Here is a 20,404-nt window from a genome sequence, read left to right as displayed (position 1 = left end):
CAAGAACTGTACTTATCCAGAGTGAGCAAAAGGGCTGTTAAAATCACTCTGGACCCCTCACATCCAGCACACTGTTGCTATCTGGTCGACGCTACAGAGCACTGAGCACCAGAACGACCAGACACAGGAACAGTTTCTTTCCTCAGGCAATCCATCTTATGAACAGCTGATACACACTGAACACACTACACTTTATATTTATATACACATACACTTAATTTATCTAACACACATATTTAGTATACACTTACATTTTGCACATAATATACATGTACATACATAACTGCATTTTTGTAATATACCTGCCTACAATTGTCAATTTGTATATTGTCATTCCTTATCTACTTATTTGTATTTTTTGTATTTTTATATTCTTTTATTATGTGTTTTATGTTCTGTCGCTGTCATTCTGTTGTACTGCGGAGCTTCTGTCACGAAAACAAATTCCTCGTATGTGTAAACATACCTGGCAATAAAGCTCATTCTGATTCTGATTCTGATAATGTTGTGCTCGCTTATTTCTCCACTAAGATGCTTGGGATAGAAAAGAATGAAATGAAACAATAAATGACTGATTTCCTCTTTATTGAACTCAATCTGGAGCTTCTTTCCAGTAACACAATCACACAAGCAGACACAAGAAGGTATAAATTAACCATGGAAAATAGATCATGCAGCCAAACATGAATATGTCTTTCCATCTCTCCATAGTCATAGATGAACAAATGCATGTCTATACTGTGCTTCATTAGCATCCTCAACAGTGAAGCTCTTTAAATGAGACTGAAGGAGCTCCTGTAGTAAAGTGTTTTGTTCTTTGTGTCATTAGTGTAAGATCAGACTCACATGTGTCCAGCTCTGTGTCTGTGAAGAGTGACCGGTCAAAGGAAGACGGACCAGACTTCAGTGAAGAAACAACATCACGAACCAAATGGTATTTGATCTGTTTCTTATTTTTCTTTAAACATAGACTCAGAAAGTGTATCAGAGAATAATTATCATAAAACTACTTGTAGTCCATAAATTTATCACTTATTTTTTTTTTTTATATATATACTTTGGTCATATATATATTTTTCCCCCTAAAAATGCAGTATTTTGATTTATTTTATTTGCTATCAGGCTTCAGTATGAAACATTAGATCCAGATTTACAGTCTCACAGGAAACACAAGAATTATACAGACAGTCTCCTGCAGATCTTCCAGGTAATAAAACACATTTTCAGGAATATTTAATAATTATAATAAACAAATGTTATTGAATAAGAGTGTGACCGAACTTTTATTTCAATAAATAATTTTGACCAAATATAGGATTTTTTTCTCTCATTCATTCATTTCTTTCTTTGTAGGATCTTGAGATCAAAGTAATCAAATTTCTGAAGAAAGAACTGGAAAAGTTTAAGAAAATATTACAAAAAGAGGACATGCAATACTTTGTGAAGGACTTTAATGAGAACAGATGCAGTATGAAAGAAGCAGCTCTTGATCTCACGCTCTACTTCCTGAGAGAGATGAAGCAAGATGAAGCTGCTGATACTCTAGAAGGTAAGAGACTCGTGATCATCTGTCAGAGTGTCACTTATAAATGTAGGAGAGAAAATATGATTAAACAATATCTGTATTTTTGTTTCTGTTTAGATGAGCTGATCTTCATTCATCAGCTAAAGTGTAGCCTAAAGAAGAAGTCTCAATGTGTGTCTGAAGGAATTGCAAAGCAAGGAGACTCTACACTTCTGAAGAACATCTACACAGATCTCTATATCACTCAGGGTTGTAGTGAACAGGTCAATACTGAACATGAGGTGAGACAGATTGAAGTTGCTTCCAGACGTCATGAATCACAGGAGATACAGGTTGAGTGCAAACATTTGTTTGAAGCACCTGAACAAGACAAGCAGATCAGAACTGTACTGACAAAAGGAGTTGCTGGCATCGGAAAATCAGTCTCTGTGCAGAAGTTTGTTCTGGATTGGGCCGAAGGAAAAGAAAATCAAGATATCAGCTTCATATTTCCTCTTCCATTTAGAGAGATGAACTTAAAGGAGCAAGAAAAACTAAGTTTGAGGGACCTTATAACTCAGTTTTTCCCAGAGACAAAAGGACTGAACCTTACAAGAAGAAATCAATTCAAAGTCTTGTTCATTCTTGATGGATTGGATGAATGTCGACTTCCTGTAAGCTTTAAGGATAATGAGACGTGGTCTGATGTTTCATCACCAGCCTCTCTGGATGTTCTCCTGACGAACCTCATCAAGGGAAATCTGCTTCCTTCTGCTCTGATCTGGATCACCAGCAGACCAGCAGCTGCCAGTAAGATTCCTCCTGACTGTATCGACCGGCTGACAGAGATACGAGGATTCAATGATGCACAAAAGGAGGAGTACTTCAGAAAAAGATTCACGCATGAGAATCAGGCCAAAGAAATCATTGATCATGTTAAACAATCAAAGAGTCTCTTTATCATGTGCCACATCCCAGTCTTCTGCTGGATTTCAGCCACTGTTCTCCAGAACATTTTACAGGAGAAAAGAAATAATGTTGTGAAAAACAATCAGGCTGATGATGTCTCCAAAACACTGCAGGAGTCAAATACTGAAGACACTCCTAAGACTCTGACACAAATGTACACACACTTCCTCAGATTTCAGATCCAGCAGAGCAGACGAAAGTATGATGGAGAACATACACCAGATGTTTCCTGGGATAAAGATGCCATCTTTTCACTGGGGAAACTGGCATTTGATCAGCTGGAAAGAAACAATGTGATCTTCTATGACACAGATCTGGAAGCCTGTGGTATTGACGTCTATAAGGCATCAGTGTACTCCGGCATGTGTACCCAGATCTTTAAGGAGGAAACAGGGATCACTCTTGGTACCATGTACTGCTTCGTTCACTTGAGCATTCAAGAGTTTATTGCAGCCCTTTATGCACATCTGTTTCTAGACATCAACAAGAAATATGTGTTTGATCAAGACTCTACAGAACAGGGAAACAAAAGTGAAACCATGATTGATTTGCTCAAGACTGCAGTAGACAAGACACTAGAGAGTGATAATGGACACCTGGATCTTTTTCTTCGCTTCCTCCTTGGTTTGTCACTCCAGTCCAATCAGAGACTCTTACAGGGTCTGTTGAAACAGAAAAATGGAAATGAGCAGAGCAAAAAGGAAATAGTTCAGTACATCAAGCAGAAATTAGAGTCTAATCTGTCTCCAGAGAGATCCATCAATCTGTTCTACTGTCTGAATGAACTGAACGACCAAACTCTGGTGAAAGACATTCAGACCCACCTTAGCAAAGGAAGTCTCTCATCTGCTGATCTTTCACCTGCCCAGTGGTCTGCTTTGGTCTTTGTGTTGTTGACATCAGAGGAGGAGCTGGAGGAGTTTGAGCTTCAGAAATTCAAGAAATCAGAAATGTGTCTCATTAGATTATCAGCAGTCATCAAAACCTGCAAAAGAGCTCTGTAAGTTATTTAATATATTTTGTCATGTTTTGTGCTCATCTTAAAATTACATTAATCTACACGTATACATAGCATGCTTGGACACCCCTGATTTAGTGAGTGAGTGACATGACATACAGCCAAGTATAGTAACCCAATTCACAGCACACAGCAGTGAGCACACACACATACACTTTTATTATTTAATAATATTACTAATTAATATTATTATATGTAGCTTTTTTGCTCACATTTATGGTCTGTTTTCTCTTTGATAATTTGCGGATGTCGAAAATTCGTTGCATACCTACTTACATCCCCTCCTTGTTAACAAATCAGAAGTAAGTCCATATATCTGCATTTAAATGCAGAAGGGGCTTTCCTGATGACTTTGATGACTCTGAGATGTTGTCATCTTTATATTACTAACTTGCTGCATGCTAAAGCCGAACCAGCTGACCTCACCAGAAAACTCAACACCAGCGTCTAGTGGATTGTCTAGAAATTGATTTTATTATTCTACCAAATAGTATACTAAAAGATTGATACTTGGCATCCGTGATTCAATACAGTATTGCAGTGGAAAATATTGCTATACTATACTGTACCCCCCCCCCCCCAACCCTAGTTATAAGTATATATCGCTTAAGGTTAAATCAAAACACATATTCTTTAAAGCTGCAGTAGGTAACTTGTGTAAAAAAAATATATATTTTTTTTTACGTATTTGTTAAACCTGTCATTATCTCCTGACTCCTGACAGTAGAATATAAGACAGATAATCTGTGAAAAAATCAAGCTCCTTTGGCTCCTCCCAGTGGTCCTATTGCCATTTGCAGAAATATGCCGCTCCCGGTAAGAAACAACCAATCAGAGCTGCGGTTCATAACTTTTTTTGTGTTCAAAATTTACAAATATATATAATAAGCGAGTACACACATTTTCCAAACCGTGTTTTTAGCCTGTCCTGAATCACTAGGGTACACCTATAATAAGTGTTTATATTCGGACTATTTTAGATTGCTTCGGGAGTACCGCGGCGGAGTAATCCAGTACCTTTGTGATTCTTCATAGACATAAACAGAGAGAAGTAGCTCCGGCTACGATGTTCTTCCACAAGACACAAGCAGTTCTGTTTATTAACCGCTAGAGTGTCAAAAGTTACGGACTGCAGCTTTAACTTTGTTTTCTTTAAAAATTGAAGTCCTTTGGAATTAAAGTGCAATGCTGTTTTATTAGATTTACATTGGTTTCATGTAAATAATTATCTTTTTGGCAAAACAAGCTGGTCCGGGTTTCCCCGATAATGATTGAGCTTAGAGCTTAAGAGTGTTTTGCGTTCGTTCGTTATTGTTTCACGTGCGTTTCCCAACAATGCACTTAACACAGTTGCACGTAGCTGTGATACTTAGGAATCGCTGTCCATTTGTCAAGTGCTGAAATGTCATCTAATTGAATGTATATATTAATGGTGGCATTAAGCATGGAGTCAGAGACGTTTGCAGTATTAATTTATAGAGTGGTCAGACAGAAATCAGAAACGGCATCAAGAGTGTCAAGGGATAGCCAGAAATCAGTAACAATACCAGGCAAAGGTCGGGGCAGGTGGCAGAGAATCAAAGTCTGTATACACAATCCAAAGTCAAACACAGAAGGAACAAACACTAGGAAAATGTGGAAATGCCAGACAGAACTAAACAAGACTTCGCAATGTGAGTGTGGATGAGTGCTACCTTTATAGTGTCACTGATAGGAAACAGCTGTGGTTCAATAATGAGTTCCTAGGCAGGGGTTTATGGGAAATGTAGTCTGTGTGGTGAATAAACAGATGTGCATTGACCGGATCATGACCAAAGCGTCTGCTAAATGCATACATTTATTTAAATGTATTTATTTATATACAGTAGAGAGAGAGAGGGAGAGAGAGAGAGACGTTATTTCCGGGTCCAATACACAGCTGGTTTTCGTGCACTTCAGCAAGTCATGGCCTAGTGGTTAGAGAGTTTGACTCCTAACCCTAGGGTTGTGGGTTCGAATCTCGGGCCGGCAATACCATGACTTAGGTGCTCTTGAGCAAGGCACTGAACCACCAACTGGCTGCCCATAAATGATGCCCATTGATCCGGGTGTATGTTCACGGTGTGTGTGTTTGTTCACTGCTGTGTGTGTGCACTTTGGATGGGTTAAATGCAGAGCACGAATTCTGAGTATGAGTCCCCATACTTGGCTGAATGTCACTTTCTCTTTTTTTTCTTATTTTTTTTTTTTTTTTTAAGTCATTGACATTTTTCCCCCCAGACTTTGAAGCATTTCCTACATCTTTTATTCTTTTTTCCAGTCATTTACTTTAAATGTGTATTCCTATTAGGGGTGCTCCGATCACGATCGGCCGATCGTTATGCGCATCTGTTACTACACAGTAACTGAGAAGATTAACTGAGAAGATGCGCAAATCCAAGTTCATTTTCAGCGTTTATTGGCTCATCTTCTCAGTTAACAACGGCTCTGTGTAGTAACAGCTGCTCTATGTGAAATCACGCACCTGATGGAATTAACCGCTGATTAGAGAACCGGCTTTACTGATGAGATGCGCATTAACGATCGGCCGATCCTGATCGGAGCACCCCTAATTCCTATATTTTCTGCCCTTTTTAATTATCATTTATAAATTAATAAAAAAATAAAGAAAACGAGTTATCAAGTGTACAATAAAAGCACAACAAAATCCTTATATTATAATCACATTGCACTTGAATCAAGTTAAAGGTGTAATCTGCCGATTGTCCTGCAGGTGACTGCATAAATCTGTCTTCTTACGATGCACTTAGTGCTTAACGATTACTCCAGAGCACTCGTAGATCTACGATGATTTTCAAGTACTACTTAAGTTACTATGCTTTTGGGAAACAGACCGTAATATAAAGATCAGTCGTACGATACTTTTTACGAACTTCTTAGGCTTACAAAGCTTTTGGGAAACCCGGCCCTGTTAAGTTAGCTACAGAAGAAGCACATCATGTTATTATAAAACACATTGTTCCATAGTTATTTCTACTCCAATATGCAGTTCAACTTCTACAACTTCTGCTATAAAGGAGATGTACTCTTACATAACCTCAATGCATAAATGATTAACCTCCAGATTCTCCACCTCAAGACACTCATCCAGATAATAGAGCAGCACTTTTAAATGTATAACTCATTGCCATTAATGATATAAACCTATTATTCATTTACATATTTTAAGTTTTATTCAAGCATGCTAGTTTGTTTTATGCAGGAAATTTGAATCCATACAATTCTAATATATATGCTGTATATTTACTGTTCATGTAAAAGTAATTGCTATAAATTTATTTTAAGTATTTAACAAATGTATTATATGCATCTAACTCTGTGATTTGATTTATTTCTCTTGTAGGTTAAATGATTGTGGCTTAACAGACAAAAGCTGTCAAGCTCTGGCTTCAGTTCTTGGATCAGATACCAATCTGAAAGAGCTGAACATGAACAATAATAATCTTCAGGATTATGGAGTTAAGATGCTCTGCACTGGATTGAATAATATTAATTGCAAATTAGAGATACTGAGGTAAGTTTGGTGACAATCTGTAGTGTTTGATTAGAATTCAGATCCATCTGTTAACATGGACCTAGATCATTCGCCACAGAATTGAGGACAGAACTGCTTCAGCTCAGTGAAATCTGCAGCATGAACTCTACATTCCAGGGCCCTCATTTATGTGTAATGAGGGCAAAAGAATGCAAAGTATGGGATCTTCCATCTTGTACTTGCATGTAGGAATGTGTGTAAATAAAAGCACAACTCTGAGCATGCTTGAGCAGAGAACCTAGTGCTATACTGCAAAAAGAAAGTGATGCTGAGTGTTTCCTGTGTCCTATAATTACAAATACTCAATTCATAAATTCATAGTTCAAGCTAGACATTTGCTTAATTGGTGAACAAAAGCAATAAAAGACAAACTGAAAAAGGCTTATTTTACTTAGTGTTTTGTTTTTAGTCAAAATATCTAAAAACTCTATCAAGATGCATTTACTAGATGAGCAAAAACACATGAGATATTTAGTTGTTTCCTGGGGGGAAAGGTCTAAATGAAGTTAATGTTGCTTAAAACAATGTAAAAACCCTCTTAAAACAATTATTTTGAACTTTAAGTCTAGATCCAGGCACGATGAGTAGACAGAAATTACTGGATCTCAATATTCTGCACGAGTGAATCAGATCACTGCTCTACTGCAGAATATACACTGTACACTCAACACACTGATGTACATTTTTTATTGTTATAAGAACATTTTTAAATTCTTGCTGCTATTTTTTTTGTGTGTCTTGTATAAGAGATTGCTGCCCGAAAAAAATGTATGTGACTTTTGTAATGTGGTTGCCTTCATCATCACCAGTATTTGTCATCCGTCAGTTAAAACATATTGGTAAATATTCAGATTAAAACTGAAGTGTTTTCTCTTTATGCAGTCTGAAGAACAACTGTATCACAGAAGGAGGTTGTCATGTTCTGGCTGCAGCTCTAAATTCAAACCCTTCAAATCTGACAGAGCTGGATCTGAGTGAGAATAAACTAGGAAACCCAGGAATGAAGATCATCTTGACTCTGTTTGAAAGTGTACAGTGTAGACTGGAAAAGCTGAAGTAAGTATTTTAAAAGTGTATCCCATTAATTATCCAGACTTCAGTGACCCACCACAGTTTCATAGATTTGGAAATATTTTATACTTGTCATCAGGGCCGGGTTTCCCAAAAGCTTTGTAAGCCTAAGAAGTTCGTAAAAGCGATCATACGACTGATCTTAATATTACGGTCTGTTTCCCAAAAGCATAGTAACTTAAGTAGCACTTGAAAATCATTGTAGATCTACGAGTGCTCTGGAGTAATCGTCAAGCCCTAAGTGCATCGTAAGAAGACAGATTTATGCGGCCACCTGCAGGACAATCGGCAGATTACACATTTAACTTGATTCAAGTGCAATGTGATTATAATATAAGGATTTTATTGTGCTTTTATTGTACACTTTATGACTCGTTTTCTTTTTTCTTTTTTTTACTTTATAAATGAAATTATTAAAAAAGGCAGAAAAAATAGAAATACAAATTTAAAGTAAATGACTGAAAAAATAGAATAAAATATGTAGGAAAAGCCTCAAAGACTGGGGAAAAAAATGTCAAGTGACGACATGACATTCAACCAAGTATGGTGACCCATACTCAGAATTTGTGCTCTGCATTTAACCCATCCGAAGTGCACACACACAGAGCAGTGAACACACACACTGTGAACACACACCCGGAGCAGTGGGCAGCCATTTATGCTGCGGCGCCCGGGGAGCAGTTGGGGGTTCGATGCCTTGCTCAAGGGCACCTAAGTCTTGATATTGAAGGTGGAGAGAGAACTGTACATGCACTCCCCCCACCCACAATTCCTGCCGGCCCGAGACTCGAACTCACAACCCTTCGATTGCCAGTCCGACTCTCTAACCATTAGGCCACGACTTCAGCAATGACTTTCTGAAGTACACGAAAACCAGCTATGTATTGGACCCGGAAATAACATTTTCTTTCTCTCTCGCTCTCTCTCTACTGTATATAATTAAATACATTTAAATAAAAATGTATGCATTTAGCAGACGCTTTTATCCAAAGCAACTTAGAGTGCATTCAGGCTAAAAAAAATTTACCTAACGTTATGTATAAATATATAAAATGTTATATATTATTATGTAAAGTATAATATAATCAGAATCAGAAAGAGCTTTATTGCCAAGTGTGCTTGCGCATACAAGGAATTTGTTTTATTGACATAAGCTTCCAGTACACAGAGACAACAACACACAGACAAAAAAAAATTAAAATAAATAAATGTATAAACAATTGTGCTATAAATGATAATTGAATAGGATTGAGTAAGATGCAGGGTTGTACCAGGATGGAGGGGTAACAAATAAATATAAGGATATTGCACATTTTTATTGCACAACTATAAGTGGGGAACATTTAACTGTTATAGATATTTATAACTGATCTAATATTATAGACTATAATATAATATTGTATTGTGTTATAGTTATTATATTCAAGTTGTCTGTCTGGAACGCAGCATTAGGTTAACGTCAATAAATGATCATGTACTACAATTAAGAGCCATTCTATAACGTGACATTTCAGCACTTGACAAACGGACAGCGACTCCTAAGTAGCACTTTAAGCACAGCTACGTGCAACTGTGTTAAGTGCATTGTTGGGAAACGCGCGTGAAACAATAACGAACAATCGCAAAATTACTCATAGAAAATGCTCTTAAGCTCTAAGATTAATCGTTTTCGGGAAACCCAGACCAGGACTGTACAATTAATCAAAATAAACTCCAAATTGTAATATGGGGTAATGCGGTTATTAAATCACAAAAGGCTGCATTTTAAGTTAGAAGAGCAGAAGTTCTAAATGGCTGTTAAATAAAATTAAAAAAGGCAGTTGAGCAAGTTATTTTGAGTTTATAACATGAATTTAAAAGGTTCACCTAGTTTTGTGTTCATGTAATTTCCAACATTGTTTGGCAGACGATGTTAACAGATTTCACCAGATTTATACAACAAGGTGTTTATAAACCTGTTATGAGCTAAACATAGAAATTTAAAGGTTATTATTCAGTTTTCCACCAAAATAAAAGCCTGAGGGTCTAACATTTGAAAGTAAAGAAATTAATACATAATAATTACAATAATCTATCATTCAATCCTTCAAAATTGAAATCCTTCTTCAAGCTGCTTGTTCTATGTAGTGTTTTAAGTATAGTTTAGGCTTAAGTATTGTACTGTAAAATACGAAGTATTTGTATAATTATCGAATTAAAAAATAATTCCACAGTGTGATTTATCATGCAAATCTAATATTGGCAGATAAAAGTAGTAGCTAAAGCTGCTATTTGTGTAATTGTATGTATATCTTAATTGGTTGTTCTCTCTTCTACAGGTTAAACTGCATCAGTATTACAGATGAAGGTTGTGCTGCTCTGGCATCAGCGTTTAATTCAAACCTCAGAGAGCTGGATCTGAGCAGGAATCAAATAGGAGACTCTGGAGTGACACAAATCTCCAGTCTGCTGAGAAATTCACAGACACTACAGATGCTCAGGTCTGAATTTGGTCAATCTAAACATGAATCAATGTAAAGCTCCAGCTGGTCTGTAAACTGGCACTGTGTCACAAGGAATGGGTCAGTAATGTGAAATTGGTGTGTTGATGTAGATGCATTTATAAAATATTGTCAAACAGATTGATTTTTGAGGTGATGGGAAATGTTAATATCATAATAGTGTATTAAATGTTTTTAATGTGACTTATTTATTTAGTCTTTCTGATGACTTTCAGACTGCAGTATCACTGAAGAAGGTTATAATACAGTTGTAATCAAAATTATTCAACCCCCTTGACCTGCAAGACATTTTGCTGCAGAGAACAAAATGTTATAAAAACAATTCAACAAAGGCATCAGAGAAAGTTCAATACACTTTTGAATCATTCTAAGAATGTAACATTGATGAATCATGATTAAATTCAAATTGGATGTAAACATTTGTTCAAATTTTGTGCAGAATCTTTTATTCTTAAAAATCACCAAGAAACACTGTCTGTAAGTGTTTAGAAGCTTCTGTCACCTCTCTACTACAGTCTTGGCCCATTCCTTGCCTGAAAAAGCTTCCAGATCACTGATAATCTTTGGTTTCACATTGCCACAGCTTTCCTTAAATTCAACCAGATATTTTCAATGAAAAATAAATCTGGAGACTGAACAGGCCACTCAAGTACATTCTATGACCGATCCCTGAACCAAGCAGAAGTAGATTTGGATGTGTATTTTGGGATGACTCTCCTGCAGGAAAGTCCCTTGATCATCAGCTTCAGTCTTTGCACCAAAGGCATCACAATTCTTGTCAAAATGGCCTGATACTTCAAAGAATCCATTATGTCCATGATTTTCACTTCCCGCTACAGTAAAGCAACCCCATAACAGGACTGATCCACCTCCAAGTTTGACGACGGAGATGGTGTTCTTCTGCTTATGAGCTTTGTCTTTTTTTGCAGCAGACCTTCACAGTTTGGTCACATCACTCCATTCATTGAGATTTCTCAACATGAAGGCCGTACTTGTCTAGTGTTCTTCTTACACACTGCATTGAAATGGTTTTCCTCCTTTCATTGGGTCATCTTGCAAGTCTTTGGCTGTACATTGTGCAGGTTTTTCTCAGTTGCTCTGATTAAACATTTTATGATATTGTGCTTTTTCTTCAACACCCTCAAAGGTTTTCTGGTATAGCACACTTTAAGATAAGGAATAAGGCTGAGGGCTGGGTCTCTAGGAACATTTAATGTCTTGGAAATCTTCATATAGCCTTAGACTTTCTAAAGTAATATTATTTATTCTCTATAGCTTCTCTATAGCGTTGTGAGATCTCTGTTGACTTTGCAATTATTGCTACAGTCTCTGAGGGGTTGCGTAATTTTGATTGCAACTGTAGGTTATAATTGTGGAAAATTAAAACTGCAAAATTTTAAAATTGCATTTGTTGTAGTTTGTGTTCACCAATATATAACTTTACCAGCTTTACTGTGAAAAGAGTACATTCAGGTCAAAATCCTGTAGTGCATCTTTTTTTATTGTCTTCATTCTAGAACATGTACTTGTGATATTGTGATATCTTTATCTTTAATAGACTTTCAGACTGCAGTATATGTGAAAAAGGTTATAAAGCTCTGTCTTCAGCTCTGAGATCAAACCCTTCACACCTGATAGAGCTGGATCTCACAGGAAATGATCCTGGAGAATCAGGAGTGAAGAAGCTCAGTGATTTACTACAGGATCCAAACTGTCAACTCAACACACTGAGGTGAGACCTGATGAAATAATGCCAAATAAATGATACGCATGTGAATTATATTATTTGACTAATTTAGTAAGGTATACAATGTTACATCAAAAATTTTCAAAATGATCAAACATTAAAGATCAGATGCTGCAGCTGCTGTTGTTAAAAAAAAGTTACAGCTTAATCAGTCATTTTGAGCCACTAGATGTGCTGCTGTTCAGTAGTTTGGTGTCTCAATTAACGTTTATGATTGTGTTATTGTGGACATTTCTCATGAAAAACATATTCAGTGTGATTTATTATCCTGATTGTTTAAATGTTACTGAATGCACTGTACATTAATTTCCATCAAGCTCAGATTCACAACACTGTAGATCTACAGTACTACAGCAGATCTACCACAGACCACAAACATGTGATGTGTGTCAGGAGAGGATCAGTGATAACACACTCACACTCTCTCACACACACACACACACACACACACACACACACACACACGTCTGAACCTGCAGTTCCTCTCATAATGAGCAGAATTACTGTAGCATCAACACAGACATCAGTTAAATAAAACTATCCAGAGATGGTCTGAACCCAGATCATGTTCTTTGTTAGTGGATCAGTAATCCAGTGTTTGGTGAATTCTGCTACATCATAATAGGAAGAGCCAGCATCAAAAGAACTACTAAATATATCACTATGAATGCTTAACTGTCACAAGCTAGTTATCTCTTTGCTAACTTTCCTCATCTCCTGCTTAAAAGCCAGAAAGATCTTCAGATTTTTGAGAATCATGATCTACTGAGCTTCCCCCCCCCCCGTTTAAACTTGAACTAGAACTTTTCACTACAAACAATGTTTGATAATCTTTAAATGCTTTGTGATGTAATGCACATTGAATTGATTCCAGTTTCATCTTATCTTCTTCAGGTTTTTGGGTCCTGCTGCAGATGAAGGCTGTCAGTATGTGACTGGAATTGTGGGTAAAAACCCGTTACTCCTGAGAGAGCTGAATCTGAGTGGACGTAAACTAGGAGACACAGGAGTGAATCACATCTCTGCTCTACTGCAGGATAAACACTGTACACTCAACACACTGATGTGAGTATCTTACATCATTTCACTGGTTACATGACTAGTAATAATACAGTCGTCTATTTTAATTCTGATTTGAGTCCGGCACCACGTTATAAAGCTTGGAAGAGCCAGGACATGTTTTAATATAACTCTGATTATATTTGTCTGAATGAAGAAATTCATATACATCTAGGATGTCTTGAGGGTGAGTAAATCATGGAGTAATTTTCATTTTTGTGTGAACTATCCCTTTAAGTGCACAGGGGTTGGAGAAAATAACGTGAACACATTAGAAATAGCCAGTATTTTATTAATGTGTTTAACATTGTTTGTCTTCAATACAGCTTCCAACCTTCTTAGAATAGATTCAGACAACTTTTGAATAGACTTCAGTTAAATTCTGTCTCTAGCTTCTGCTGTGACTGCTGAATGTGTTCATGTTTACTGACTACAAACTGAGGACTGAAGACTAATTTTTAAAAAAAAGTATATGTGTGTATGTGTATGCATGTTTCTATATTTAAATGTAATTTCATAAAGGCAGGGTCAGTCTGGTTTCCACTGTCACTTCTGGGGCTTGATCGTCCAGGCTTCCTCTGGGACAACGGCCAGGGTTTTTTGGCTGACTGGGTCTCTGAGTTTAGGTTAGAGGAGGTTATGAATGAAGGTGACTTGTAAATTTGTGTAATCTAAACATTTGAAAGTTCTGCTAATACAGCAGGTCAAATACAACCCAATATCCAATCATTTCAGTTAATAATACGAAAAAAAAAAAGTGTCAATTATTTGATTAAATGAACAAGTTTCGAAGACCTAATTGTGGAAAATTATCCAAAGATATTCAGACACTCTTCCTCTGTTTTTTGTTTTATCAAGACATTGTGACTTTATTCAAAAGTTTTCTTCTATCTTCTCTCTTTCTCTCAATGTAGATTAAGATGGTGTGGTTTGACAGATGAAGGTTGTTCTGCTGTGACTTCATGAACATAACGTGTCTGATTCATTGTGTTTTCTCTTTCTGTCTTCAGTCTGTGTGAATGCAGTATTACAGAGAAACAGTGTCTCATCCTGACTTCAGCTCTGAAATCAAACCCATCACACCTGAGAGAACTGAAGCTGAGCAGGAATAAACTACTAGGAGACTCTGGAGTGAAACACCTCAGTGATCTACTGATGAACACACAATTGAAGCTGGAGAAACTAGAGTTAGTATCATTATACTCTACAGCAGTTACAGTCAGATTGATTTATCAGGGTACATCATTTATTTCCAAAAATGAATGTATCCTTGTGATCTTTAATGAAAATAACTATCACTTTCTCTCATAAACACATCTCTTATCTTGTCTGATGATGTGAAGGAGGGAAAACCTGTCAGTCACATGAGATCTTAACAATAGCAAACAATTATCAGCTTTTCATCAAAAATTAATTCCTGACCTGCAGTAAAAAAAAAAAAAACTGTTTCATAAAAGAACAAAATATGATCATAAAATGTTCTTGTTGACTGTAAACTTCAATCTTAAAATGTCTTGAAGTAAATTTAGATTTATGAACAGAATATTCTTGATTTGTTACATTTAAGCTTTATTTTTAATGTTTTAATGTTATTGTAAAGTGGTTCTATAGTTGATCCTGTATCTTTTTCTTTTTTTTTTTGGTCTGACTTGAAATGTTTTTTTCTTTTGTTTTTGTTTGTGGTCACATAATGAGGTTTTTGGCAATGTTTTATTTATTGCACTGTATGATGTTAACACATGATGAATTACTCACACATGAACATAACGTGTCTGATTCATTGTGTTTTCTCTTTCTGTCTTCAGTCTGTGTGGATGCAGTATTACAGAGAAACAGTGTCTCATCCTGACTTCAGCTCTGAAATCAAACCCATCACACCTGAGAGAACTGAACCTGAGCTGGAATCAACTACTAGGAGACTCTGGAGTGAAACACCTCAGTGATCTACTGATGAACACACAATTCAAGCTGGAGAAACTACAGTTAGTATCATTATACTCTACAGCAGTTACAGTCAGACTGATTTATCAGGATACATAATTATTTCCAAAAATGAATGTATCCTTGTGATCTTTAATGAAAATAACTATCACTTTCTCTCATAAACACATCTCTTCTCTCGTCTGATGATGTGAAGGAGGGAAAAGGTTTTTCCTGGGTCAAAATGGGTCTTCGGTGGTGGCTGGCCGACATGGTCATCCACACACAGCAAAGAGTACCCTAGATCCGCAAGCCCAATATTGACAATAAATGTTACATTTAAAATAAATACAAAAAAAAAAGTTTTTTTTATACTATTTATTCATAAAAAAATGATCACTGTCATCTTTTCTTGCCCTCTTTGCAAAAAAAGCTGTGATTTTTCCACGACTGGCTTTCATAGTTTAAACAGATAAAATCCTTTTTTTGATAGACCTGATAATTATTTTAGTATAATCATATTAATTAAAAACGTAGCGTTAAATGGTGTAATAGTGTAATTTTTTCCATATAAAATTGAATAAAATTAGCAGCTAGCTAGCAACAGCTAGCTTTGTGCTTTGATCTATTTTCATCTCACTCCAGTCTAACGTTAAACTAAATGATTTTATAGGTAATTTACTACACATTGTCATAGGCCTATACATACTGTGGATTATTAAGGCTAAATGGGGTAAACACACTTTCTCATTTCAATTCAATTCAAGTTTATTTGTATAGCGCTTTTTACAATACAAATAGTTACAAAGCAACTTTACGTAAATTATGTTTCTACAATATTTAGTAGTAGCTAGTAGTTTGTGCACGTTTGACAGGATTTTAGAAAAATAAAAATAATAATACAAGACGTAGTCAGCTAGATGATGAACTATCAATATTATTAGTTCATAGTAATTATATGATGCAGTCACACATGTAGCAATAATTGTTAGTTCTGTTTGTTGATTCAAGGTTAGCGTCATCTGGGGTCCTCTGAGGGGTCAGCATCATCTCTTCTCAGGTGTTCTGGATCCAGACTGGAGCTTGTGTAAATCCTAGTTACCACGGGATGTAAATCCCGTGGCTAAACATAGGAACAAAATAGAGACATCATTAGCATAGCTGCTGATCCAACAAAGTAAAATTAGTTTAACCCAAGCTAAAGAATAAAAATGCAGGTGCAACTACACTCACAATTTAAGAGATACATTATTCGAATGCTTGGCGAAAGAGATGCGTTTTTAATCTAGATTTAAACAGAGAGAGTGTGTCTGAACCCCGAACATTATCAGGAAGGCTATTCCAGAGTTTGGGAGCCAAATGTGAAAAAGCTCTACCTCCTTTAGTGGACTTTGCTATCCTAGGAACTACCAAAAGTCCAGCGTTTTGTGACCTTAGGGTGCGTGATGGATTGTAGCATGGTAGAAGGCTAGTTAGGTACGCAGGAGCTAAACCATTTAGGGCCTTATAGGTAAGTAATGATAATTTGTAACAGATACGGAACTTAATAGGTAGCCAGTGCAGAGACTGTAAAATTGGGGTAATATGATCATATTTTCTTGACCTGGTAAGGACTCTAGCTGCTGCATTTTGGACTACCTGTAGCTTGTTTATTGAAGCAGCAGGACAACCACCTAGAAGTGCATTACAATAGTCCAGTCTAGAGGTCATGAATGCATGAACTAGCTTTTCTGCATCAGAAACAGATAACATGTTTCGTAGCTTGGCAATGTTTCTAAGATGGAAGAATGCAGTTTTTGTAACATTGGAAATATGATTTTCAAAAGACAAATTGCTGTCTAATATAACACCCAGATTTCTGACTGCAGAGGAAGTAACAGTACATCCGTCTAGTTGCAGATTGTAATCTACAAGATTCTGTGTGGTGTTTTTTGGTCCAATAATTAATATCTCAGTCTTATCCGAATTTAATTGGAGAAAATTATTTGTCATCCAATCTTTTACATTTTTAACACACTCTGTTAGCTTAGATAATTGGGAAGTTTCATCTGGTCTCGTTGAGATGTATAGCTGAGTATCATCAGCATAACAGTGGAAGCTAATTCCGTATTTTCTAATAATATTACCAAGGGGCAACATGTATATTGAAAATAGAAGGGGACCTAGGACGGATCCTTGTGGCACTCCATATTTTACTGATGATAAGATTTCAGATCTGTATGTTCTTTTAAGAAGTAATGAATCGGCTCAAATGAGTCATTAGGTCGCGAATCGGACTTTAGCGGACGTGTTGTGTGGGAATCCTGGCTGTTAGGACATCATGAAAGATTTGTTAACGCGCACACACAAAACACAGAACTGGATAGATTTTTTTAGAAGAGTGTGGAGAAGCGCTGTGCTCGTTCTCTCAGTCACTCCGTCAGTAGCCTGCTTCACTCACAAAACCCAGTGTATGATGTTAACACATGATGAATTACTCACACATGAACATAACGTGTCTGATTCATTGTGTTTTCTCTTTCTGTCTTCAGTCTGTGTGGATGCAGTATTACAGAGAAACAGTGTCTCATCCTGACTTCAGCTCTGAAATCAAACCCATCACACCTGAGAGAACTGAACCTGAGTCTGAATGAACTACTAGGAGACTCTGGAGTGAAACACCTCAGTGATCTACTGATGAACACACAATTCAAGCTGGAGAAACTAGAGTTAGTATCATTATACTCTACAGCAGTTACAGTCAGATTAAAGATTACGGTTTACTTTCAGGAAAAGGAAAGGAAAGGATGTGACGTGGGGCCAAATATAGTGTCCCATACTCTGAACTTGTGCTCTGCATTTAACACACACACACACACACACACCTGCGGTTGGGGTTCAGTTCTTGCTCGAGGGTCTCATCTCAGTCAATCGCCGGAGATCACAGTAATCCAGCTCATTAATGGACCAGATTATTATGATTATTTTTTTGTATTCACTCAGACGTGAACATAACGTGTCTGATTCATTGTGTTTTCTCTTTCTGTCTTCAGTCTGTATGAATGCAGTATTACAGAGAAACAGTGTCTCATCCTGACTTCAGCTCTGAAATCAAACCCATCACACCTGAGAGAACTGAACCTGAGCTGGAATCAAATAAAAAACACAGGAGTGAATCACTTATGTGACGTACTGAAGGATTCACGCTGTAAACTGGAGAGATTGAGGTCAGTAACATTCACAGACAAGAATCAAAATGATGAAAATCACTTTGTTTAACTCTTATGTGCTGTTCAAGATCTTTTCAGACCCCAAATGATGATTGCTGAAATAAAAACAAATGTTCCCTTTATCTAAATGACATGAGACTTTGTACGTTTGTCAACACTTGGTAGATCTACAAACAGAAAATTAAATTGGATTGATATCTGGTTGTGTGTTAGTGTGAAAAAAGTCTCTCTCTGGAGACCCACATTGAAATGAATGAGGAAATTATCAAATCAATACTTTTTCTTCTTAATTTATCAAATAAATTCAATGAATCCACCACAATTCAGACCACAATATACACAAAAATGAAGTGGCAACCCTTCCACACGTTCACAGTACACACACACACACACAAACACACACACACACACACACACACACAAAAGACAAACACCCATAGATATTAATGGAGACTATAAAAATGTTGATTTTGTTACATAATTTGTCAAAAATGTCTGAAGAGGTGATACCCAGTACTTTTCATTCATTTTTCTAAATATATAAAAAAATAACATAAATACTTAAACTACACGAATGTGTAGTTAAAACATTAATAAACTGAGTAAAAAAAATTCAACAAAACCCTTTATACTCTATATCTCATGATGAATGTGTTCACATTATATTTGTGAAAGATTCTTCATCTTAATGATTTGTTTGTAAGATGATCTCTCTTCCTCTGTTTGTCTCTTTCTAGTCTTCGTTACTGTGGCATTACAGATGTTTCTTCTTTAACTCAGTCTTTGAAAAACACAAAAGCTCTGCAGTTTCTAAAAGAGCTTGATCTGAGACACAATAAGATTAGAGACTCAAAGCAGAAGCTCATTGATGTGCTACGAGACTCAAACTGTGAACTGATGTGAGTAAACTTCACTTTGTGATATTAAAGATTCATTTACCTCTGATATGTGAACAAATATATACTTTCACATATTAGTGAAAAGAGTTGATCAAATGATCATCAAGCTTTATTTCAAAGGGTTTGTGTCAGAATGAAATGTAAAGTTGATAAAAATGTTGAACACAAAGGAGGAAAGAGAAGAAAAGCAGACTGTCACAGCTTTCTACAGCAACAGCTGCTTTATTAATGAGATCAGTAATAGTGAATCATTAGAGTTTGAAATAGATTTGTTCAGATTGTAGGAAAACGCTGGTAAAATCAGAGCAGATTCAGCTTCATCTCACAGTCGTCCAGCATCACATGATCAATGTCTCTGTCTCTTGTGTGTTTTTACTTTGACAAGCAACACGTCACATTACTTTACACTTTCTGTAAGAGATAATGTACCTCCAGCCGCTTGTTATCACACTTATTATATGCTTTCTTGACACACAAGTGAAGAATTAGACACAATTTAGATTCAGCTAAACACTTCTGCTCAGTTAGCAAAAACTTGAACAACAAGACACACTTTGAACAATGTCTCCTCAAGTCTACTATTAACAGGAATCTCCTGCGGTTTGGTTTGAGGGTAAATCCAGTCAGTAACTGAGGCACAAGCTAATAGCAGTTGTGCTTGAATGAAACGAGTGAGAGCGCGGTGCTGTGATACGAGAGAAGTCAAAGAAACGGCCGACTCAAATACCGTATGACTGTGTGTTATTCTGCTGCTAATGACACACACCTAATGAATAACACACCTCCGAATGTCACGACTGACCAATCAGAATCCAGTATTCCAGCGAGCTGTGCAATCATTTCACTTATTTACTGAGACCAACACAAACATGTTTCAACTAGAGACAAACAGCTTTAACTAGTGACACATTTAACTGAAAGATTTGTGTTTTA

At 36.5% G+C, this 20,404-nt stretch overlaps 2 protein-coding genes across 2 annotated transcripts in view; one reads left to right on the top strand and one right to left on the bottom strand.

The window, feature by feature from the left end:
* LOC132159319 (NACHT, LRR and PYD domains-containing protein 12-like) overlaps positions 1-20,404 on the bottom strand; it is a 206,474-nt gene that overhangs the window by 111,179 nt on the left and 74,891 nt on the right. The window lies entirely within an intron of this gene.
* On the top strand, positions 1,414-19,475 carry LOC132159241 (NACHT, LRR and PYD domains-containing protein 3-like). The gene is made up of 10 exons (XM_059568783.1): positions 1,414-1,549; positions 1,643-3,473; positions 6,874-7,044; positions 12,196-12,369; positions 13,279-13,449; positions 14,454-14,630; positions 15,249-15,425; positions 17,895-18,071; positions 18,396-18,569; positions 19,310-19,475. The coding sequence occupies exons 1-10, from the start codon at positions 1,429-1,431 to the stop codon at positions 19,473-19,475; spliced, it is 3,339 nt and encodes a 1,112-aa protein (XP_059424766.1). The 5' UTR covers positions 1,414-1,428.

This window comes from Carassius carassius, chromosome 16 (assembly GCF_963082965.1).
Source record: "Carassius carassius chromosome 16, fCarCar2.1, whole genome shotgun sequence".
Lineage (NCBI taxonomy): Eukaryota > Metazoa > Chordata > Actinopteri > Cypriniformes > Cyprinidae > Carassius > Carassius carassius.
This window is presented reverse-complemented; position numbering and strand designations above follow the sequence as displayed.

Coding starts and splice junctions, on each gene's coding strand:
- LOC132159241 (XM_059568783.1), top strand. CDS start 1,429: ATGCAATACTTTGTGAAGGACTTTAATGAGAACAGATGCAGTATGAAA. Junction 1,550..1,642: donor AGCTGCTGATACTCTAGAAG/GTAAGAGACTCG, acceptor GTTTCTGTTTAG/ATGAGCTGATCTTCATTCAT. Junction 13,450..14,453: donor TGTACACTCAACACACTGAT/GTGAGTATCTTA, acceptor TTCTGTCTTCAG/TCTGTGTGAATGCAGTATTA.